Here is a 23087-nt window from a genome sequence, read left to right on the forward strand (position 1 = left end):
CAGATATTCACATCTCGTGAGTTGAGACTACTCCAATCAGAACTCAGTCAGATCTCATTTAGAATAGCTCTCCTAAATACATTCTTGCTTTTACAATACAAGTTTTAACTCTCGACGGTTTATGTACAAAGGTCGAGATTGGGATGCAACAATAGCCCTTTGATGGGGAGGTTTTGCAACAAGGAATGTAACTTGTAAATGGTAAGATACTCGTATCGGGAATCTAAAACAAAATCTCACTCATGTTATTATTACAACAAATATATAGTTTTGAGGTTATTCTGGCTTTTCTTTTTGCTGTACTACGCAGGTATTCACATCCTGCGAGTTGAGACTAATCCAATCAAGATTCAGTCGGATCTCATTTAGAGCAGCTCTCCTAAAGACATTGCTGCTTACACACAAGTTTGAACTCTCGACGGTGTTTATGCACAAAGGCCGAGATTGGGATGCAATAATAGCCCTTTGATGGGGAAGTTGTGCAACTGGTTTTCCCTTACTGAACTACACCCTTCAACCCAACACCATTGCCATCCACCATTCTCCACACATCCCCTCCAAACCACCATTCCTTCTCCCACGTCCCTATACAAATAAACTGCCCCCCCATCAATCCCCCCTACACACTTAACATTTCCCCAACTTCCATTCCCTCCCAACAATCTCATTCCCAACTCCAATGGCACTGTCTCAATCACACTCCACTTATCATCTTCCCCAAGCTCCCACACCCATACCCCTCCCCCACCCCCCACAACTCTCAGCTGTCCCTTTCTTGTCACCAATAATGCTGCAAATTCAAGCCTGTCACCCATTGGTACACTCAACTGTCTCCATTTTTTAGTCTCAACTTCAAATCCCATTATGCTATAGGCCCGGGCTGAAGTGATCCAGTACAGAACTCCATTGCTATGCACACTCTCATTCGCAGTCCACACTGTCAGCCTCACAGCGTATTCCACTGGCATTGCTCCAATCACCCTCCACTTGTCGCCACCCGATTCGTACATCTCCAACGTTGGAACGTATGATGCTGCCTCCGACATCCCTCCGGCCACGTAGATTCTATAGCTCGAATTGGGGGACTCTATCACCCCGACTGCAGGGTTAGTTCTTGCGGTGTTTAGCATGGGAAGGTGGCGGAGCTGTCTGGTGAAAGGATTGCAGATGGCTAGCTGAAGGGTGGTGCTACTAGCAAGGCGTAGTAGCACTAGACCTCCCCCAGGGGAAGCCACAGGGCGAAATGGATATGAAATGAAATCCAGCGGTAATGTGTGCCAGTAGTTATGGAGTGGGTTATGAGCGTAACAGACGAGCTTCTGGAAGCGCGTGGGCAAAGCAATGAACCATGGCGGCTGAGTCTGCCGCCCCTCTGGTGGCGGGGCTGCAGCGGCAGAGTTGGCACAGGCGCACCAGTTCTTGCAGACGGACTTGGCCCGGGCTAAACAATCCGGGGAGAGATAAGAGAAGATGACAGATAGGGGATCAGAAGGAAGGGTGCTCCACATATCACCAGAATTGAGAAAACATCAATGGTGGTGGTCTAAGGTTTTTAATTAGCTTAGCAGCAGCATAGTTTAAGTTTAAGAATTGAGAATACAACGTTGGAGTTGCAATGCAACAGAATTTTGTTGCAGGCTGCAAGTTGACAATAATTGTTGATGGGATGAATGATGAATAATGATTTGTCCTAGGGAAGTGTGACCCACATCAGCCGAAATGTAACTTGCATAACATGTGACCCTCAGATTAGATTTTCAAATAAGATTCCACTTTTGTTCTGTCTGCGAAACGCTTCTTGGAACTTTGAACACCCCAAAGGCCAAACAGACGATGCACTACGCCGTTTTCTTCTGCCTCCCAATTTTTTAATATATATATATATATATATAGAGAGAGAGAGAGGTCCTTAATAAGGTGAGAAGACTGAGAACCATAGACAAATCTAAACTATTGATCTAGTAGATCTTATTTTAAAAATTATAATGACCTGTTTGGTAAATGGTTGTTAGCTGATTGGGTTGGCTGTTTGGATTAGAAAGTATGTTTCTTGATAACATTAGCTGATTGTAGAAAGTTGTTTGATAGATTAGCTGTTAGCTGATAGCTGTTTGGTATAATTTCTTTTCTCAAAAAGCTAATTGAAAATGCTACTTTGAGTAGCCTTTTGAATTTTAGCATTTTGGAGTTACAAAAAGTTTATTAACCAAATAACTAATAGTGGTCAAATAAGCTAAAATTGGCTGATAGGCTGATTATTTACCAAACAGAGCCAATATTTATGAAAATGATCACGTTCATTTTTATTTGATTTCTCATTCATCAGATCTTCCAGATCAATATATATATATATATATATATATATATATATATATCAACTATTCCTATTTCTAGCCTTGGTAATGGTATCTACCTCATGTGAGATAAAACTAATGAAAAATTACATTTTCGTCCCTAAATTATAGGATAATTGTAGAACATAATTGGTCCATAAGTGTTGATCTTGCTCACTTTTCACCCCTAAACTATAATTGGCGTTGCACTTTTCGTTCTTAAGCTAACTTCTCGTACTTACTTTTCGTCTTTAAGTTAATTTTTCGTACTCATTTTTTGTTCTTACTGTTTTGTTAGTAAAGAGACAAAAAATACAACACTAATAATAGCTTAAAGACAAAAAGTGAGCAAATCCAACCCTTAAGACGAATTCCATAATTATTCTATAACTTAAAAATGAGAAGTGTAATATTTCCTAAAGTTAATCTAATCCAATATTAGTGGGTTCAACGCCCGTTAGATGAGTCTGTGAGACAATATGAAATTAATTTAGTGCGTACAAATTACCTTTTGTCTTTCTTTCAACCTATGAATTCGTATTATTTAAATTAATTCATTCTTCTTCTCTGTCTTCTTTAACGTTTTTTTTTAATAAGAGAAATTCGTAATCAACTAATCATTATTTGAAAGTATATACTAAATAAATTTGTCTAATAATTTGTAAATCATACATAAAAAATAAAGTTTTGTTCGCTACGTGGTTGTCGTGTTATTATAAATTTCCACAACGTTGCTGTGGTTGCATAAGGTAATCGGATTGCCTAAAAGTTTATACAAATTGTAAAATTCTAAGATTAATTTTATGTATTAGGTATTCTAATAAATGTTTTTTTATTATACATTTCCCTTTCATTGAGATAGATAGATTGATAGTACTATTTTTTGATATGGCGTGGTCTTCTAAGAAACGGGCAAAATTTGTATCTCGGATCGCATCTCAAATTTATTTTCTTGTCATTATTTTGCAGGTTCCTCTTTTCAGGTAATAATTTCTCACCTTTTACCATATAATTAAGATACTCATACTCTTTAATCTTCTTAATTGTATCTTGCATATGCTAAGAATGCCAATAATAATTATACTTTTTTCTTTCATTAAGATAGATAGATATTACATTTTTTTGCCATGGCTTCATCTTCTAAGAAACACGCAAAATTCGTCTCTCGCATCGCATCTCGAATTTATTTTCTTGTCATTATTTTGCAGGTTCCTCTTTTCAGGTAATGATTTCTCACCTTTTACCTTATAATTAAGATACTCATATTTTTTTATCTTAGTTAATCTTAATTGTATCTTGCATATGTTATACCACTCTTCAATTATGTAAACCTAAATCTATTTGACGAAATTAGGAATGCTAATGGGTCAAATAAATTAGATACCCAGCTCTGCTTAATAGGTTTGGATAGTTAATAATCAAGTTTGAACACGTAAAATAATACCCATCACGTGTTTGAGTAACATTAAAATCACAATACTCACTAAACAGTGTGCATGTATATATATATATATATAATATTTCATATATTATTTATAGCTTGAAATAGTTTCAACGGATTTGTAGTATGTGTTTGAATTGAGTGTTTTGAAAGTTTGAGGTTTTGATATTGCAGATTCCAATGCAGAATTGGCACATGCAAAACACCTATAGAAGTCACATTATATCAATTATTTGGCAGTGAAATCCTCCCTGCAGCTATGGTAAAGCCACTTCTCTATCCAGGAGCCATGGCAAAAGCTCTTGTCAACAAGAAGCCCATCCCAAGCTATGACAACCTTCTCCATATCCATAACTTCATCAACTCCAAACAAACCCTTCCAACATTGGGCCTCAATCATCTAGAGGTGTGTCTACTTCTTTAACTCTTGTGCATAAAATTTAGCTATTTACTGGCTTAACAGTTAATTATGTCAAACAAAATATAACTCTCACGCATCATGTTTAGTACGTTATCGACTGACTTAACAGTTGATTATGTCAGGCAAAATGTTGCGTAACTCTCACACATCTATCACGTTTAGTTATCGGCTGACTTAAGAGCTAATTATTATGTCAGACAGAATGTAACCTTAAGTAATTGCGTTTGTGGTATTTTGTTGAAACCAGATTTTGGCAGGGAGTTACTTGTGTGTTGCTGGGGCAGTCTTGGGTGTGATTAAGAAGTCAGGGAGGCTTAGCCTCTTTGGGTTGCTGCTTATCATTTGGGGTGTCAAGAAACAAGCAATCTTTGGCAAAGATGCTTCAAGAAGTGTGTTAATATTCCCAACAATGTTTGTTGCTTTGGTTTCTGCTTTCTTTTCAATCAGAAAGGATGTGAGAAAGCTCTTCCGCACACTTGGAATCTTTAGTAAAAGAAAGCACAAATACAGTTGATCATACTTTCAAAAAAAAAAAACACTTAATCTTTAAATAATTCTCAAGGAATGTTCACAATACCGTACAATGTAACATTAAAACAATTAGTTTGTCCTGCTGCTATTAGCTCAATTTTAATAAACAAAAATCAATATTCTCATTTGGTATCATACCATTCTTCTCCCGTTTACCGAGTACAATCTTATATGTTATTTGATCTACATCAAATACTGTCTACCAGCCACACCAAGGATGACTATATCCGGTATAAATTGGCATAGCACTACTTGGCACATTATTATGCATTGTAATTGCTTCTTCTTCTTCTGTTTTTTTTTTTTTTTTAATGATGAGGGAAATTTGAAGTCTCTACTTGAAGTTGTATATTGGGTGAACCTTACCTTGTGACTATAGTCAGCAAAGAAGCACAATGAGGTAAACTGTAAACATACCTAAATTGTATATAACTGATTGATTCAAACTAAGAAGGTCAATAGGCCGCTGTCATCGGGAGTCAAATTTGGAACCTAAGGTTGGGCTAATTTTAGTTGGGTTTGAACACAAGTTGGACCATTGGCCATAGTAGGATGTGCAAACCAAAGGCCCATAAATGATGTCCCAAGTCCAACAATAAAGCATTCACCATGCTGAGAAGCAGTGGTAGTGAAGAACAAGTGATGAACAAGGATTTTTGTCTTCTAGTTACTTGTTACAGAAAGTAGTCTTTTCTGTAACGACTGATTAAACGTGGCAAAAAGATTCCTTTTTACACCAAGTCTCCCCAGTCTCTGCTGTAATTGGCTGTTGCATTTTTGGAGCCCACCCCCACTTGCTTTTCCATAATTTCTTCTTTTGATCTTCATCTTTCATTTTTAAGTGATTAGTTACTGTTATTATTATTATTATTATTTTGGCTATAGAACCTTCTTGAATCAGTACATACAGATACTGGGTTTTCAGTATTTTACTGAGTTACTGTGGTGGATTTTCCTTGTTTCTAGTTTTTGCAGCAAAGTCTGCAGTTTTTTTAGGTGTACCCTCTGCTTCTACTGCCCCACAATTGTGAAATTTAGGGTTTATACTTAGGATTTGAGTTGAAATTTGGGATTCTTGAACGAACACCTCTGGTGTTGGCATCTTCCAAGGAGCATCTTGAAGGAGGTAACTGAAATTGGAATTGGTTTTCTTGTACAGAAAAGTTAATCTGTGAGATTTGGGAATTAGGTTTAGTTGTGAGCATGGCAATGTCTTTCCATTCACATATGGTGGGTTGCAAGAGGAGTGAGGTTAGAAGAAGGAGATGGCAAGTTGTTGCCATGTCTCCTTTTTCAATTGTGCCCAAAACTGAACAAAGTGGTAGTATAAACAACTCCAGCAAGAGTTTTCCCTCAGATGCAGATCGTAGTGGCGGTGAGGCTCTGCTCACTCAACAAAATAATGCTGTAGGGATCATTGGAGGAGTGTCTGTGGATTCAACTCTGAATTTTGTTAACAAGCTTGCGAAATGCGATGGGGAAAATGGTTTCCCTTTTGTCCTCTGCTCTGATCCACTGCTGAGCAAGGAGATGTTGTCCTATGAAAGGAGTTCACTCCCTTTCCTTACCGGTAGTAGGCAACCTAAGAGGGATCACACCTCAATCGTAGACAGTTTGAGGCGTAAAAGGATGTTTCTTGAGAGGTCTGGAGCGCGGTGCATTGTTATGCCGTGTCACATTGCACATTCATGGTACGAGGATGTTGCAGCTGGATCCTCGATTTGTTTTCTGCATATGGGTGAGTGTGTAGCCAAGGAGCTCAAGGAAGCTAAACTCAGGCCTCTTGAAGCAGGAAGCCCTCTGCGCATTGGCGTCCTCGCTACCAATACTGATCTCACTGCTGCTTTTTACCAGCAAAAGCTTCAAAGTGAGGTAGCAAGCCCCCCATTATTTGCACTGAATAATGATGAATACTTGTTTCTGATATGCAGAAGCATTTGATCGAGAATTTATAGTAATCGTTGACAAATTTTTGTTTAGTTGTTCTGGTAACTATAATCACTGGTTTTATGGTCTAGTCAAGGTATAATTGTTGAAGGGTTGCTGAAATTTTTTTAGTAATCCTGTAGGGTTTTGAGGTTGTAGTACCAGATAAGGCAACCATAGAACACACAATTATCCCTGCAGTGGAAGCCCTAACCAGAAAGGACATAGAAGGGGCACAGAACCTATTCAGAATCGCGTTACAGGTGCTCTTAGTGAGAGCTGTCAACACTGTGATAATCGCCTCAGATGACATGCGCCAAGTTTTGCCTCCGGATGATCCCCTGCTCAAGAAATGCATCGACCCACTGGATGCATTGGCACGCTCAACTGTTAAATACGCACTGTCTGCTGAAAGATGTAAAGAAGCCTAGTGTGCAGAGATGATAATAGTTTTGGAGCAATTGTGGAGTGGGTGTAAAGTAATGCTGTTTATTTAAAATGTAAGATATTGAAACAAAGTGTTAATAGCATCAGTGAAGCCCATAGAGCTAAAGTTGTGTCAGACAAAGTGAACACTTTGTTGATTGTCAAGAAGCAAAAACTATTTTCATTTGTATGAATTCATTCCCCTTCAAGTATTGGTGTTTAGGTTTACCCCCCAATTATATACAGATTCTATGCAACAAGGAAAACAGCATATGTCAAGACTTGAAGCAGCTTTTAAGTGCCTGCCTAATGCCAAAAGACAAAAAAAAATGCAGTGCAGGCAAATACAAATATCCCTACTGCCTAAAGAACAAGAACTGCTTGCCATGCTGTACTTAATCTGAGTTAGTTACCATCTTGGCCTGATGCATCATCATCAATCCAGTCAGCATAGACTTGGCTGATCTTCTTGACATCTGTCCACTTGAACATGAACTGCTTGCCATGCTGTACAGTCCCAGATTCTGTATTGTTTGATGCAGTATCTTGATCATGGCCTCTTGAAGAGTCCAGTGGATTTGGGTAATCAACATTGCGCAATTCTATCCAGATTAACAGGCAGTCAGGCACCAAAGGTTCACAAACTCTTCAACTCAACAAAGATTAAGGCATTATAACAGAGAATTAAGTGTCAACCCCATCCAATATGAGGACTTATTGACCTAATGCACACTCCTTTTCCGATAGTGATTGTGGATTTCTAGATACAGAACAATCTCACCCCAGTCATTAGAATAGACCTATTGACCTAGCAGCCTTCGACTCTCGGTAAAAGCGACACTCTCGGGCGGGTTTTTCAATAGCTCCAAAAAATCAAAAACAATTAGAAAGGTGTTACCAGATACCTGCATTTCCATGAGCATAGGTGCAGGTGGAACCATACCAGCAGCGGCCCATTTTCTCCCACATTAAACAAAGCTTTGTCTTCGCCCAGATCGGATTGGTGTTCTGATTCTGACGCACTCGAGGATCATTTGTTTGTCTCTTCGGTCTGCGTCCGTCGTTGTTAGTTGCAATGCATATGGCAGAGGTCTCCCTGAAGTCGGAGTCACCCAGGTTTCCGCTAGTTTCATGAAGAAAACGGCACTTGCTACCGTACGGACATGGCTGACCACCAAGGAAAAACTGACAGAAATTCACTCTTTCGGTTCTCCTCTGACTCACTGCCCAATGGCCTCTCTCGCCTTCAGTTTCCCTGACATTCCCGATAACGTGCGCGTAACGGCATAGTTCACCCTTTATGCATTGGCCCCTGCTAAAGCGCCGACATGCTTCTTGTGCATCCAAACGCATGCCCGCATCCGAACTAGGAACTGGAAGATGATGCATTTCAGAGGATCTGGGTTTTTTGCGAGATTCATCATCTCCCATTTCTAGGCCAGACGAAAGTTACAGATTCTTGACCTATGATTTCCCGCGCCTGAAACTTCAAATCGCCACGAGAGGTGAGCACCAAATGTTCGACGAAATGCGCCAGATGACTTGACTTTTACAAAGGCGTCAATCCGTGTGAAAATCCGTCAATAATGTACTATATACAGAGCTGCTCCGTACAATGCGCTTTTTTTGAGTTGTAATAATGCTCAAATAAATCACTGAATTGTACACAAAAAAATGTAATTGTAAGGGTTATCTCTATTACAAATTATTTTAAATGTATTTAAATACGGAGTGAAATTAAATTAAAAAACCCACATCCCTATCTTGTGGAGTTCTGGTAACACATGAATGATATGCTAAACCCTAGCAACTACAATGTAAGAGTTAGACTCAATGTGATGGACACCTTATCAACATTAGAGATCGATTATCTCACTTGATGGGATGCTGAGTCACTATAGTTTACTCATTCAAGCATTCATTATTAAGAGTGTTAGCGAATAGAGCTTTCGACAAACTATTCGTGCTCGTGTTTAATAAGCGTCCGTTTATGTTAGTTACAAACAAAATTTAGAGCTTGGTTCATAAACAAACAAAATCTAAAAACAAGTGATAAGCTCGTTTGCTAAAAGATCGTGAACAAGCTCGTTTAGTGTTCGTTAATAATGTTTGCGAATATATATATATATATATATATATATATATATATATATATAATGTTCGTGAACGTAGATTACGTGTTGTTCACAAATGAATTATGATCGTGAACATATGCAGGTGTTTGGTTATTCATTGTGTTCATGAACTTGATTGTTAACAAACATGTTCATGAACATGTTTGTGAACGCGTTCGTTAACATTGCGAACGTGTTCACAAATGTTAACAAACACTAATGAACGCTTAACAAACGAACACGAACAGGATTTTCAAAAACCTTAACAAACGAACACGAACACGAACACTCAAAAATCCTTAATAAACGAACACGAACAACTTTTGTTCGTTTATGTTCGATTCGTTAACAGCCCTATTCACTATCTTACCACACCAACTCACCAAGGTGTAGGAACCACGGGATAAAGAAATTTCGTCTTTTGTGAACAAGGAACTAAGGTAATTTTTTTTAAGTTAGATGATCCAACAAAAGAAACTAAGGTAATTTTTTAAAGTTCTTAAAGACCTATTTGAACATTATTATTATTATTATTGGTGCTTAGCATAAAATCACAAGACATTGGAGACTACCTAACTCGTCCTACGGGATCAAACAGTTCTATAGCTTAAAACACTGTTGAATCAAAAACATAAAATATCAAAAATAATGAGGAAACTAATAAACTCTGCAGTTTGATTATAAACAAAATGAGAAGCTTCAAAAAACAATACAAATGTCATAGGCAGCATTTGTTATGTCATAATCTGCAAAATAAGGAAAACCCCGCTTTTTACAACGCCAGAAAACTCCATGCCTGAACTCACTTCATCTGCGGAGGCTTTTAAATTTTAATGCCAGGGAAAGAAGGAAGAATCGAGATTATAGGATCACCATATCCAACTGGAGCTGTTGAATCAAAACGAGTAACATTGCATAACAAAGCAACGGGGCATACGAGTATTATTATGAAACAACTAAGAAGCATACCTCCGTCCTCTAGCAATACTTTGATGACCTCCCCGGATACTTCAGACTGGAAGAAATTTTGAGGCATAATAGAAACGAGTGAATTAGTTGTAAGGCATGATTATTTACTACTGAAAAGAAAAGGGAATAGATAACATTGTATTATAATTCTCGACATAATCCAACTCAATAGGCAAAATATGTTTAAATAAAAGTCCAACCTCAACAGGGAGCTCCCCGCCAAGTTGTTCAATGTAGCAGATTACTTGGCCTTCCTTCACTTGTTGCTTCTGTTAATAAGTGGTAATAAAGGTTATAGAGTTTATACCCGGAACAGAGAACTCGAGACTTGAGAGGTCATACAGTCATACAACTCGGCATGGACAATTGTAGTGTATATCATGCAATGCTTCTACAAGCAGAGATTACAGAAAAGAGGACAAGAAAAAGAGATAGTTGAGATATTGTTTAAGCTGGAATGGATTTTAAGAAACCAGTCGCCAAAGTTCAATAAGGAATGTTTCAAAGATTTCACTATCCAAGAACACCTCGTGTCCCTTTTTTTTTTTTTTTTTGGCAAAAAGGCATTGTATTAGCTCCCTATATATGCAAGGAAAAATTAAAATAAGAAGGCGGATACCTCTTTACAAGATGGAGGTGCACGCTTTCCCTTAATAGTCCTAGATCTCCTGAAAAAGCCAACCTGTGCATTGCACAAAAACTTTTAGTGCCAGGAAGATATGGGTACAATTTGCAGAAAAATATTCATAGCGAACTCTCACCCTAGGGGATCGAATTATCACTAAACCTTCATCTGCAGCTTTATCAAGCAATGTCCCAATCCCATCTGATGATGCTAATTTCGTGATGGCTAGAGATGGTGCAGGAGCAGAGCCATTTGAACTAGGCATCTCAAAGTTTTGGGGGGAACTAACAGGAACAGAAATTGGAGGATGTGAAGTTGTAATGTGACCATTTAAGTTCCTCATCACATATAACTGGAAATCACCAAGCTGAAAAATACAAAATAAAGGTGTATTGAAAGTAGATAACAAAAGAAACTAGCTTCATAGGTTTAAACCCTAAACCTGAGGGCTCCTTACCCCCCTAACCCCGGGGATTGTGAGAGGAGGTAAATTGGGGGATGTGCCTCAGTGAAGCAGGGTTTGAGTGCTTGCTGTTTGCCCCAAAGCTGAGATCCCCCCCCCCCCCCCCAATTGAGGAATCGAACCCGGGTATTTGCTGGGTCACTACACCCACACTCAACCTTTTGACCATTGAGCTATGCCCCGTGGGCAAGAAACTAGCTTCATCCCTTCATAGAGGATGAATCTGAATAAATATTAGGAACTACAAATAGGCATAGACCAGAATGAGGAAATCCTTAGTAAAGTATGATTAAACAAGATTTAGACAGGCATACTTTTAGTTCAATTTCTGCAATTGAGGTTGTATCACACAATTCTGCCAGGAATGATTCAACCTGTAAAACAAAAATATGAAAATTAAACAAATTGTGTGTGCACATATGGCAATGTGTAGATAAGTAAAGGTTCTTTATGTGGTGACGATTGCAAATTGTATATTATTTGCTTGAAGTTGAGTGCATCACCAATTAAACTTATTGAAGATCCCAACTGCATAAAAATTGCAGAATAGCATAGACTGAGATATAAACCAAATATCAAAAGTTGCAAAACCTTGAATAAAGTACCAGGATTAGAATAAAGAGGGGAATTCATTAACTAAGATCCCGAATACAAAGTACTACAAATGAATGAAGGAGGGGAAGAAAACCACTCCGTAAAACCGTCATAGAACTGGACTCCTGAGCTATCACGTGGGCCGTCCGGTTCGTGGTATATTTAACAAAAGAATGAAATGCATGGGAAAAGTGATTCAACATTTCTTTAACATCAAGAACAACTAAATCAAAAGAAGAGTCTCCCCCTTCAGAGTTGAGAGCTTGAAGCACCAGGAGAGAGTCAGTTTCCACGTGAATGAAGGATTAGAAAAGATAATTACAGAGGTGATACTGTTTCTCTTTGATTTTCAGCTAGTCAGTTACAATTTTATGAGTGAAGGATTTGTAAGATATACAAATTTCTCTCCTTAAAAATTTGGTAGCAATACAAGATGCTTACATCATTTGAATTTGGAACCAGTGGGCTAGCTCCATCAGAAGAAATGGCCTTCTCGAGATTTCCATCTAAACTTGAACTAGCTGTATTTGAACAGAAACAAAATCAGATTTCTTGCATTTTCATTTCATCATTCATCATTCTTAGTATAATACACTTGCAGTCTATAGTATTCATTCACATAACAAGTGGTGAGGAAAAATGGCTAAGATAAACAAAGGCTAGAAACTGTTATTGGACACAGCAAACTCAAACTGCGCACTAAACTTTATACGAGCAGTATGAACTTGAAAGCATGCGTTTCCAAAGTTTAATGTCTATGTTGTATGTTAGCCAGTAGGAGTCACCTCCCAACTGAAATTTTAGTAAATTTCCTGATGGTTGGTGCAGTAATGAAATACGATTACAATGTATGCCAATGGAAAAAAGAAAGCAACAGGCATATGAAATGATGTCTGAGAACTTCGCACAAGTCATTTGAACAGCAGTAAGCATAAGAAATTCCACGTTTGCATTCGGTCACTGCATTAACAAAACATAATTAACATTTATTTCTTGGGTTGGGATGTTGATGTGTTGTGTTGTGTTGTGACTAAAGGTATTTGTATGCTCTAAAAATGTAATCAGATGACAAGTGAAAAATTGCATAATTATGCCAGAGCAGTCGTTGCATTAAACCAGTGATGAGCGCAATAAGCCAATAACTCATGGATAAATCTTGTTAAAAGTTCATTTCTTTCTAGAATGCAGCAGAAAGTAGTAGACAAAGCTTGACAAGTAGCCCTTATTCAAATGATGAAGGGAACAACTCCAGCCAAGTTAGTCAAGTTGTTGCCTATTGGCCTTCTTAGTTTTAAGAGTCAACTATGGACAACCTAGACTAGTTAGCCTTTGCCGACTAGGGTCACATAGCAGGGTTTATCCAGTGCACACCCTCAGGTAGGCCACGGGTTTCCCTCGTTACTCAAAAATGATGAGACTAGGCAACTGATAGAGAGAATGAACACACTTACACCATTCAAATTTTAAGAACAGAGAATACAAGATTCAATGGCACCCTTCAAACTATTCAAAAAGCAGCATTGCATGCAGCCAAATAAATATAGTGATCCAAACCAAAAATTACTTACATTGAGCTTCAGAACCCAAACACCACCGCCTAATCAATGGTTTCTTTGTATTGGGGGATATTACCAGACCATTATACCCAACCAAAGACCTTGTTTTTACACCAGACGATCTAGTCACTTTGGGTCCACCATAACCCAAACTTAGATGTCTTATCTTAAAACTTGAAGCCCCTAAACTGCCTGGCGGAAAGAAAAAGGTTCCAAAATCAGCAAAATTAAAGATTTAATTACAGATGAATTATCAAAAGAACATTGAATTACTACCCACCGGAACTCTGAACAAAAAATTAAACTTATTCGTCAAGACAAGGCAATATATAATCTAGCATTGTATTTAAATGTGATTAAATTAGATATTCGAAATTTAAATTTGCAACAGCAAAAATAAGTGTTATCGGCAACGGAGAGAGTGTGAAAACTTACATGCAGCCATTGGAGAGTTTGGGCTGCAAATTTTCTGGTAAAGTTTGAAGCTCTGCTCGCAGGCGACGAGAACCGAAATGCTAGACACGATAAAGGTGCACTGTTTCGAATTTCATTTCTTTCTTTTATTGCTATTTATATTTCTTTATTATTATTATTATTATTATTATTTCTTTCCAAAAGGCCCACGTCATGATTAGGGTTTAGTCGGTTTCGTTATATCCATCTTGCATCTTAGAGCAATAACATTTGTAATTTTTGAATAATTTTTTATAAAGAAAAAATTATGATTGTTTTTTTATTTAATGGGAAAGGAGGATTATTTTAGGCTAGTTTTTTCTTCTGTGATTTTTGAGTGGGGTTCACTTTTGGATGGAAGCAGGGAAACTTGCTCAGACATGGACGTGTGCACCAATGAAGGAGCGTAATAACCTTTAATTTTTTTAATTTTTTTTACTATCAGAATTTGGCCCTGTTTGGTAAAATAGTAGCTTATCAGCCAATTTTGATTTATTTGACTACTATTAATTGTTTGACTTCGTTATAAAAAACAATATAAGTGTATGGTTAATAAGCTTTTTGAGAAAAGAAATTATACCAAACAGCTAATTTACCAAACACATTTTTACAATCAGCTAATATTATCAACTAGTTATACCATTCTAACCTAATTACCTAACAAATATTAGCTAATAGTCATTCACCAAACAGGGCCAAATTTTCCCTTTTTTCATCTTCTCACTTCTTTTTCTCTTCTACATCGCCTCAAAAAACTACAACAAATGAGGTTGTTTTGGTCCAAGCCCATTACAAAATTGAGAAATTAAAGTGCATAGGATTGGTAAGAACACATGATTTGATAATGAGATATTGAGTAGCTCATACATTTTTGGTCTCTTGAAATTATACTTTTATCAATAAAGAGTACAAAACTTTCAAACTAATACACAAGTACTATGTAATTGATTTCAAAATGAGACATCTTGAATTGAAACTATAGTTGACTTTTTAATTTTTATACGCTTTAGAGAGCTATTATTTCTTACTAAAAGTTTCGGGACATGAAACATGCCAAGCAATTATTCCCACATTCTTCACATGATGCCTAGATGGGACAAAGTAAGCGTAGACCGCTTGCGACTTCATGCACGCCTGCCACACAATTATGGCCTAATCCCACATGGTCCGCAAAGGGTACCATGTGAGCACGCGATTCATGCAAAGGGGTCGTGCGCATCGTGTGATCCTGCGCCCCGTGTTCTACCCCATCCTCCCTTAGTCTACCTATCATCTCAACCTCTTGCCTCTAGCTTCAAGCCTTCCGCCTCTAGCCCAGTAGGCCCCAACCTTTGTCCTTTTTAGGCCTAACCTTTGCTTCATTTGACTGTTTCATGTCTTAATCTCTGCACTAAGCGTGATTGAATCTAAGTTCAATTTCTCCATCATATATGATGAAAAATAATCTATGATATGGTTTTAAAAAGTGAATTACAAGCATATGATATGAGTACACATGAATGAGCCTATATAACTTTTTTGGGGTGTGCTTTAATATTAACTTGTGTAGGCCAAGTCTAAAAGGTATGTGAAGATTTTGTATCCTAATGATCCACAAAAAATTATTATATTGAAAATATTTAAATTTATTCCTAACTCTTCCACTTGGCCAAAAAGTTAACCAAAATGAATGATTGCATGATACACTTACAGCACTTTGTTGAATGCACAAATTATTTATAAGAACATAGATAAGTAGATAAAAGGAATGTTAGTTAGTTTTTATTATTTATTTATACCACAAACTCCAAGCTAATATTATATTAAAAAAATTCTCTAAAAGGGGAAAACATAGAAAATGAAGAATAAGATTGAACAAATAATCCATGCCACCATTGCTCTCAAAACTTCGTTCTTCTCTTTCATGTTACATAACTATTTCAATACATTTTACTTACAAGAATTTATTGAATCTCTTCCTAACAAATACAAAAATAAGAAGAAAAAACAAAGATAAAAACTTATAAAATTTAAAAACACAAAAACATAATAACCTTCTAATTAAAGGTTGCCACTATTAGTTAATTACAACCACTGTAAAATGGATAATAGACTTAGTCCCTTTGTTTTAGATACAAGAGAAACTCACAATTACTATCTGAGAATATAATTGATCTTGCTGATGTGTATAGGCTTAATTCCTGTTAGTGTGGCATAGTTACTAGATAGATGGATATGATTTGGAGGTTTGGAGGGTGGAAGCTATGGTGCCAAAAGTATTAATGTTAACTGCATCTGCCGCAGCTTGGGCCACGTTTGCTGCACCCATGGTTGCACCTCTGGCTAAGTTCACCGCTCCTTTTCCCATGTCTGCTGCTCCTTGACCCATTATTTTTACATTATTATCCTCCGTCTTCATTTTTATTCATTTTCCTCTGTTAATTCATCTATATATATTTTTGTATTGTTCATGTGTACTAAATGCTATATATCTAATGTGCACACATATATGTATATGTGTGAATAGATGGAAATTGTGGTATTAAAAAAATATATACACTAAATAAATTCAATTTTGTGATCACCATAAAAATATAATACACAATTTACATACTAAATGTTCACAATTTGAATAGTGAACATTTAGTATGAAAATTTTGGGTTCATGGTATAACTATGTGAGAGAGGTTACTGCATAGATTTTATTTTTTAGTTGGCACCCGGTTGCACTCCTATATAGAAGGGGTGGGTTCGAGTCTCAGTGGACGCGATATTGACTCTTTGTGCTTCGGTGGGTTAAGAAAGTAGTTATGAATAGATACTGCATTGTAACAGAGTTAGTAGTACTAAAATAATAAAAAAAGACACTTGCGCACACCATTGCACACACCGTCGAGGACATTGGGTGCTCATGTTGCATTTTAAAAAAAATCACTCTTTCCACTCGGCTAGACAAAAACCTCATAAAAAATTTGCACCAGTAGAGATGCTCTTATATGGTAATATATGAGTGGTTCTTTTCCTATTTAATTAATAAGTAGATTTTTTTTTTATGTAAGCTAAGATCGGTCAATATTTCACAATAGTTAATGAATATAACTATATAATAAGGAGTAAAATTAGACATAGGAAATATCATTATTCTTTTAAGATTAAAAAAATCATTCTTAAGGATTCGAGAACATATATAGCTCATTCTCAATTTCTCAAAACCCGAAAATATAAAATTAAATCATTCAATAAAAATTAAAATACACCTATTTTAAAAAATATTATTTTATTTTAAACATATTTCATGATTATATTCCAACGTGCTGTAAATACAAAATTATAATTAACTAGGTTTAGGTTATAATATATTCATTAAATTAAACCTTAATTACCTCATGGAGGAAGTTGGTCTGGTCAAGTGGTCATGAACGTTAGATGGTTGGTCCTCCATTTCCCTCATCGAAAGTAAATAACTAAACATTAACAGGTACACATATATATGCATGAGGTACCTACCTGAGCTTGAGCAGGAGCTTGCACAGAGCATTCTTGTAGACAGTGAGCTGCTCTGGTGATGGCATTGAGTGTTTCGGCACGTTGGAGAAGGAAACCTGAAGAACTCCTCATTCAAAGCCAAATCACAGTGCAAAGAGTAAAGGAGATCAGACCACCAAAGCATGAAAAGACCAAAATATCCCTATTTTGGACGGTCATTTGACGGAATACTTAACGCTGGACCAAAAGTGGAACACATCTAATAAATGTGGACTCAATGTGGCAAAAATAACAAAAGCGGACTAAAATTGGAAACTGGCCAATAAAAGTAGGACCCAAAAAGGCATTCACTCTTTTTTTTTGCTACTAATAAAAGCACTCTTGCGTTTTGCAGCAAACACCTCTTACAATAGGAAAATATTATGTAGACTCTAATTCACTATTCATACATACTCAAAATCTTTTATTAGAGCCAACATGAACAAATAAATTATTATTGCCCGACATATTAGAGAGATTTGAAAGTACATGTTGTAGAACTCCGTACAAGATATGCTAATCATTATACCATGGACAATTATGTACCTTACAAGATGGACTATTAACACAAGGTTCACTTTTAGTATACTAAAAGTTCATTTTTAGTATATAGACTATTCATTTTTAATATATAGGAAGTTCATTGGTATACTACCTATAAATAAGTCTTCAACTTATTTAAAATAAAAAATAAATTTCACAGTTGGTCCCCTGAGTATTATACATGAATCGCATTTTTTTTTGAAACCAAAAGCAATAAACTTGCATTAATAACTCATCAACTCAGCAATACAATCAGGAGGGTTAGACACCCACGAACCCAGGACAGACGAAGAACCAGTTGCCCGTGCTAACACGTGAGCCACATGATTCGCTGACCTCTTGACATGGCGAACTAAAATGTTCCCAATGTCATTTGCCAAAGAAAGGCATTGCTTAACTATAAAACCAACATACGAACAGTCTAAAGTACGTGAATTAAAAGCAAGACAAAAATTTAAACAATCCGTTTCAACAATAATATTAATGTGCCCAGCCTCCTTGATCCAAGACAATGCTTCTTTAACTGCTAGCGCTTCAGCCAAAAAAGGATCTCGAACCGATGTTAAACGATCACACCTGGCTGCCACAAACCTTCCTTGATGATCACGAAGAACCGCTCCATAACCTGCACCATCATCAAATATCGCTGCATCAACATTACACTTCAAAAATCCTTGAGGAGGGGGGAACCAAACAATGGGGATATTAACAGGTTCATTGACATTGGGATTTAAAAATGATTCCATCCAGTTGAGTTGTAAGCTCTGGATCTGCAAATTAATATTTTCAATTCTAGTAATAACATTCTTCCAGACCCTATCATTACGTACTAGCCACAAAACCCAAAAGATTGCAGCGCACAGCATTATTCACGTCAGACGAACAAATAATGGTTTGCATGAATTCCAATAACGATCGCCCATGCAACACGTCATTTACCCCCCAAACTTGACTAGCAACTTCGCACATGCAGAATAAATGTTCAACTGTCTCAACCGCGTTAGCACATAAAGGACAACCACCACCAATGTACACATGCTTTTGCTTAAGAACTTCACGAACCGGAACAATGTTACGAGCACACCTCCATAGTAGATTTTTAACTTGAGGAGGAACTGGAAGCTTCCATAACCTATCCCATGCAGAGAAAGCGACATTCAACTCGACAGCCATGGATTGAGAAGTAAGAAGTTGATATCCATTTTTGACCGAGTACATACCTCTTAAGTCCCCAACCCAACGCCAAGTATCCTTAAATTGGAGTGATACTGGAGTTGCAAGGATTCGTCTTATATCAACAGTCTCAAATAAATCATGCAGGATCTCCTCATCCCAATTGCCTTGCTCATCTAATAATCCAGAAACAGTGGCATCATTTAGCATATCAAACCTAGGTGTTTGCAGCATTGGATTAGTCGAATCAGCCAACCAAGGCCATCCCCACACTCTAGTATCTTTACCATCGCCAATCGTACGAGCAACACCTAACTTTAGAACTGGTTGACCGGCCAGAATACTTCTCCAAATATAGCTAGGATTATTTCCTAACGAATTTGGATTCAGCAACGAATTTGGATTCAGCAGTAGACGCCACCCTTGCTTGACCAAAAGTGCTATATTAAATTCATCAATTTTTTTAAAGCCCAAACCTCCCCACTTTTTAGGAACACTTAAACGAGACCAGCTTAACCAATGGATTCCCTTCTGACGGCCTTCGCTGCCACTCCACCAATATCGGTTCAAAGTTTTTTCAATTGTATCACAAACACGGCCCGGCAATAAGAATACAGACATGGTAAAAATTGGAAGAGCTTGTGCAATACTTTTAATCAACACTTCCCTCCCGGCTTTCGATATAAGCTTCTGTTGCCAAGCACCAATTCTCTCTCGAATCCTTTGCTCAATAAATCGAAAAATGGCAGTTTTATTCCTTCCCAAAACAGAAGGCAAGCCCAAGTATTTACCAAGATCCTCAGTCACCTGCACCCCCATGCAATCAGCTACAAAGGAACGCATATCTGTTGGCGTGTTGGTACTGAACATCACATTGGATTTATCATAATTCACAGCTTGCCCTGAGGCTGCACAGTACTCCTCCAAACAATTCTTAATCTTTTGCACTTGTTGTTGGGTGTCCTTGAAAAACAACAAACTGTCATTCGCAAAGAATAAATGGGAGACAGAAGGAGCTCCACGAGCAATCCTAATACCATGAATATCCCCACGTGCCTCAGCTCTTTGTAACAGTATAGATAGACCCTCCGCACACATAATAAATAGGTACGGAGACAATGGATTGGCGAATCCCACGAGTAGGTTTAACAGACCCCACCGCGTCTCCATTAACCAGAATTGAATAGCACACATAAGACACACACAACATTAATAAGTCAACCCACTTACGATCGAAACCCAATGCAATTAACATTCCTTCCAAAAAATACCACTCCATTCGATCGTAAGCCTTAGCCATATCAAGTTTTAATGCAGCCCAACCCACAGACCAGTTACATTTCCTCCGCAAATAGTGGCCTACTTCACCCGCAACAATCACATTATCAGACAACAACCGATTTGGAACAAAAGCACTTTGCGTGGGTGAAATAATAGTGTCTAAAATTCCTTTCATGCGATTGGCCAAAACTTTTGCCATGACCTTATAAACCACATTACATAAAGCAATCGGCCTCAAGTCTGAAACTTTTTCTGGCACTTTTTTCTTAGGGACTAGAACAATATTCGTAGTGTTTAGGCCGTCAGAAAATGAACAGGTATTAAGGCAATGTAAGACAAACATATATAAATCATGCCCAACTATTGGCCAGAAATTCTGATAAAAGGAGGGTGACATACCATCTGGACCGGGGGCCTTCTTAGGAGCCATATCAAAGAGTGCAGCTTTAACCTCTTCAATAGTAAAAGGAGCCAGAAGCTGAAAATTCATGTCCGCAGTTACACGACATTGAACCTGAGAAAATAAATCAGAGCTAGCACCCGTAGAACAAAAGATATCATTAAAGTACCTGAGAACCTCCACATTCAAGTCGTTTCCTTCGACCCACACTCCATCAGGATTCAGCAATCGCGTAAGGTGATTGTTCCGTCGCCGAGCCGATGCAGAACGATGGAAAAATTTAGTATTATAATCACCATGCTTTAACCATAATTGCTTGGATCTCTGTTTCCAAAAAATTTCTTCTTGCCTTAATAAAGTATTCAGCCTAGCTTCAGCTTCCAAATATTGAGAGATAATATTTGGACGTCTACTTTCCTTCAAAGTATTTAATGTGTTGCGCAATTGGGCAATTTTTCTTCCAAAACAATTGAAATGTTCACCACCCCACTTCCAAAGTTGCTGTCCACAGAGAGCTAAACGTTGCTGAAAATCACGCCAATAGTCTGCTGCCAAGAAAGTTCTATAACCTTACGGCACCCTTCCTCACAAATCCATGCACTTTCAAACTTAAACTTCTTTTTAGCACCACGCAAGGGTTTAGAATCCAAACTGAGGAAAATAGCGCAATGGTCCGATGACATGGTTAGGATGTTATGCACTGACGCTTCATTATATAAATCAGTGCAATCCAAAGTGGCAACTGCTCTGTCCAATCTCTCTTCAATCCAAGCATCAGTTCCTCGACCTTTTTCCCATGTAAACCGATTGCCAATCATTCCCAGATCAACCAAGTTACAGTCTTGCAAGGCTTCAGTAAAACCATCTATGAGGCTAGAGGGCTGAGAATTAATTCCCAGCTTTTCAGATTGACATAATATATCATTAAAGTCTCCAAGAACCACCTATGGGAGATTTGAAGTATCTTTAAGTTGTCTCAATAGATCCCATGATTGTTGCCTCCTTGAACGTTCAGGGTAACCGTAAAAGCACGTAAGTCGCCAATGAGGTTTACCTGGCAACGAAACTTCCACATCAATATGATTATTTGAGAAACTAAGGAGTGAAGCCATTCCCGAATCTCTCCAGAATAAAGCCAGCCCACCACCTAAACCTACTCTATCAACATTAAACAATCCTTCATAGCCCATTTTCAATCTCACTTGCTCCATTTGTTGCATCATTGATTTTGTTTCATCACAAAAACAAAACTGGGTTGCTGTTTGGACACCATGCCCAGGAGTTCACGAACTGACCGGGTGCTACCCAAACCCCGGCAGTTCCAATTTAAGGTACTCATTGGGAAGGGTGGGGCTGGACCTCCAGACCCGCCAAATGCAAGTTTTTTGGAACCTCCGACATTACTACATCCTTCCCATTCGAACTACCAGCCCCATCCATGTCTTCACGCCGCCTCTTAAGCTCACCATGCAACTCCTTAGGTTCATCAACCAAAACCAAATCAGTAGTAGGGACAGATGGTACCGTAACAGAAGAATCCTTAGGCTTAGTAGGGAGATCTGCTAAAAGCCACCTGGCACCCACTGGTTGGACCTGTCGACGAGATCCCGCACGCAGCCAAGAACCATAGGGAAAGCTTTCGGGTTCAATTCCTTCTTCGTAAACTTTCTTACAAAATTTATCTGAATGGCCTAACAGACCACAACAAAAACAAAAAGTACTTAACCTTTCGTACTTAAACGTTACCCGAACGTACATGAATCACATTTAGTCCTTAATTATTAATATTTTATAATTAGGTGCATAACTATGTAATTTGTATCACATTTGTTCCTACCATTCAATTTTCCGGTTAACTATTGCTTGAAGTGCTCCTTCCGAAAGAAGCAAATGCAGTGTTTCTTCTAAAAGTGCGACGATAATTGGTCGAAAAATTGGATGACAGGACCAAATGTGAGACAAACATAATTATGTGTTTAATTAAAAAATAATAATCAAAGATCAAATATAATTCATGTATAATACTCAGGGATAGAAAGCGAAATTTTCTCAAAAATAAACCTTTAGTTAAAAATAAATAAATGATTCATAGTCTATAGTATAATTTGTGATATAGTGCCACATGTGCCCTGGTATTTGAGTGTGCCACATTGTTATCTTATCGACGATTCAATGTACAGAAGAGATGATCAAATGGCTAAGAATAGGAGAAAGCAGGGGCAAACCAGAGGACAGCAAGTGTCATGACACGTGTCACGTAGCAGCACACGTGGTAACACAAGAACAAGCTTCCCTCTCTATATATGGAAACGGAAGCTGAGAATCAACGATCAC

General features: G+C 37.7%; 6 protein-coding genes across 6 annotated transcripts; 2 read left to right on the forward strand and 4 right to left on the reverse strand.

Moving 5' to 3' along the window:
• Positions 1 to 21: 21 nt before the first annotated feature.
• On the reverse strand, positions 22 to 1757 carry LOC116010184 (F-box/kelch-repeat protein At5g15710-like). Its single transcript, XM_031249466.1, has one exon. The coding sequence runs from the start codon at positions 1506 to 1508 to the stop codon at positions 426 to 428; it is 1083 nt and encodes a 360-aa protein (XP_031105326.1). The 5' UTR covers positions 1509 to 1757; the 3' UTR covers positions 22 to 425.
• A 2276-nt stretch (positions 1758 to 4033) lies between these two features.
• On the forward strand, positions 4034 to 4709 carry LOC116010985. Its single transcript, XM_031250474.1, has 2 exons — positions 4034 to 4180; positions 4443 to 4709. Exons 1-2 carry the CDS (start codon positions 4034 to 4036, stop codon positions 4707 to 4709), a joined length of 414 nt encoding a protein of 137 aa, XP_031106334.1.
• An 876-nt stretch (positions 4710 to 5585) lies between these two features.
• Positions 5586 to 7290, forward strand: LOC116005033 (broad specificity amino-acid racemase RacX). The gene is made up of 2 exons (XM_031245256.1): positions 5586 to 6598; positions 6796 to 7290. The coding sequence occupies exons 1-2, from the start codon at positions 5930 to 5932 to the stop codon at positions 7081 to 7083; spliced, it is 957 nt and encodes a 318-aa protein (XP_031101116.1). The 5' UTR covers positions 5586 to 5929; the 3' UTR covers positions 7084 to 7290.
• LOC116005041 (zinc finger CCCH domain-containing protein 39-like) lies at positions 7237 to 8778 on the reverse strand. The gene is made up of 2 exons (XM_031245267.1): positions 7984 to 8778; positions 7237 to 7680 (listed from the first exon to the last, which is right to left on the reverse strand). The coding sequence occupies exons 1-2, from the start codon at positions 8507 to 8509 to the stop codon at positions 7484 to 7486; spliced, it is 723 nt and encodes a 240-aa protein (XP_031101127.1). The 5' UTR covers positions 8510 to 8778; the 3' UTR covers positions 7237 to 7483.
• Positions 8779 to 9838: 1060 nt separating this feature from the next.
• LOC116010521 (biotin carboxyl carrier protein of acetyl-CoA carboxylase-like) lies at positions 9839 to 13938 on the reverse strand. The gene is made up of 9 exons (XM_031249966.1): positions 13835 to 13938; positions 13412 to 13591; positions 12285 to 12364; positions 11564 to 11623; positions 10923 to 11153; positions 10781 to 10843; positions 10362 to 10430; positions 10162 to 10207; positions 9839 to 10080 (listed from the first exon to the last, which is right to left on the reverse strand). The coding sequence occupies exons 1-9, from the start codon at positions 13842 to 13844 to the stop codon at positions 10016 to 10018; spliced, it is 804 nt and encodes a 267-aa protein (XP_031105826.1). The 5' UTR covers positions 13845 to 13938; the 3' UTR covers positions 9839 to 10015.
• Positions 13939 to 18123: 4185 nt separating this feature from the next.
• On the reverse strand, positions 18124 to 20843 carry LOC116010986. The gene is made up of 3 exons (XM_031250475.1): positions 20344 to 20843; positions 18848 to 20051; positions 18124 to 18669 (listed from the first exon to the last, which is right to left on the reverse strand). The coding sequence occupies exons 1-3, from the start codon at positions 20841 to 20843 to the stop codon at positions 18124 to 18126; spliced, it is 2250 nt and encodes a 749-aa protein (XP_031106335.1).
• Positions 20844 to 23087: the final 2244 nt, after the last annotated feature.

Source organism: Ipomoea triloba, chromosome 2 (genome assembly GCF_003576645.1).
Source record: "Ipomoea triloba cultivar NCNSP0323 chromosome 2, ASM357664v1".
NCBI classification, from domain to species: domain Eukaryota; kingdom Viridiplantae; phylum Streptophyta; class Magnoliopsida; order Solanales; family Convolvulaceae; genus Ipomoea; species Ipomoea triloba.

Excerpts from the sequence above, each read along its gene's own strand:
- LOC116010986 (XM_031250475.1), bottom strand. The coding sequence starts at position 20,843 with ATGAATTTTCAGCTTCTGGCTCCTTTTACTATTGAAGAGGTTAAAGCT. Across the intron at positions 20,052-20,343 it reads GCTTACGATCGAATGGAGTG|TTTGTTGTTTTTCAAGGACA; the intron begins GTATTTTTTGGA and ends TGCGAATGACAG. Across the intron at positions 18,670-18,847 it reads TGTGCGAAGTTGCTAGTCAA|ATCCAGAGCTTACAACTCAA; the intron begins GTTTGGGGGGTA and ends ATTAATTTGCAG.
- LOC116010521 (XM_031249966.1), bottom strand. Across the intron at positions 10,431-10,780 it reads CACCTCCATCTTGTAAAGAG|AAGCAACAAGTGAAGGAAGG; the intron begins GTATCCGCCTTC and ends ACTTATTAACAG. Across the intron at positions 10,081-10,161 it reads AGTATTGCTAGAGGACGGAG|CTCCAGTTGGATATGGTGAT; the intron begins GTATGCTTCTTA and ends TTGATTCAACAG.
- LOC116010184 (XM_031249466.1), bottom strand. The coding sequence starts at position 1,508 with ATGTGGAGCACCCTTCCTTCTGATCCCCTATCTGTCATCTTCTCTTAT.
- LOC116005041 (XM_031245267.1), bottom strand. The coding sequence starts at position 8,509 with ATGGGAGATGATGAATCTCGCAAAAAACCCAGATCCTCTGAAATGCAT. Across the intron at positions 7,681-7,983 it reads CTATGCTCATGGAAATGCAG|AATTGCGCAATGTTGATTAC; the intron begins GTATCTGGTAAC and ends TAATCTGGATAG.
- LOC116010985 (XM_031250474.1), top strand. The coding sequence starts at position 4,034 with ATGGTAAAGCCACTTCTCTATCCAGGAGCCATGGCAAAAGCTCTTGTC. Across the intron at positions 4,181-4,442 it reads TGGGCCTCAATCATCTAGAG|ATTTTGGCAGGGAGTTACTT; the intron begins GTGTGTCTACTT and ends TGTTGAAACCAG.
- LOC116005033 (XM_031245256.1), top strand. The coding sequence starts at position 5,930 with ATGGCAATGTCTTTCCATTCACATATGGTGGGTTGCAAGAGGAGTGAG. Across the intron at positions 6,599-6,795 it reads AGCAAAAGCTTCAAAGTGAG|GGTTTTGAGGTTGTAGTACC; the intron begins GTAGCAAGCCCC and ends GTAATCCTGTAG.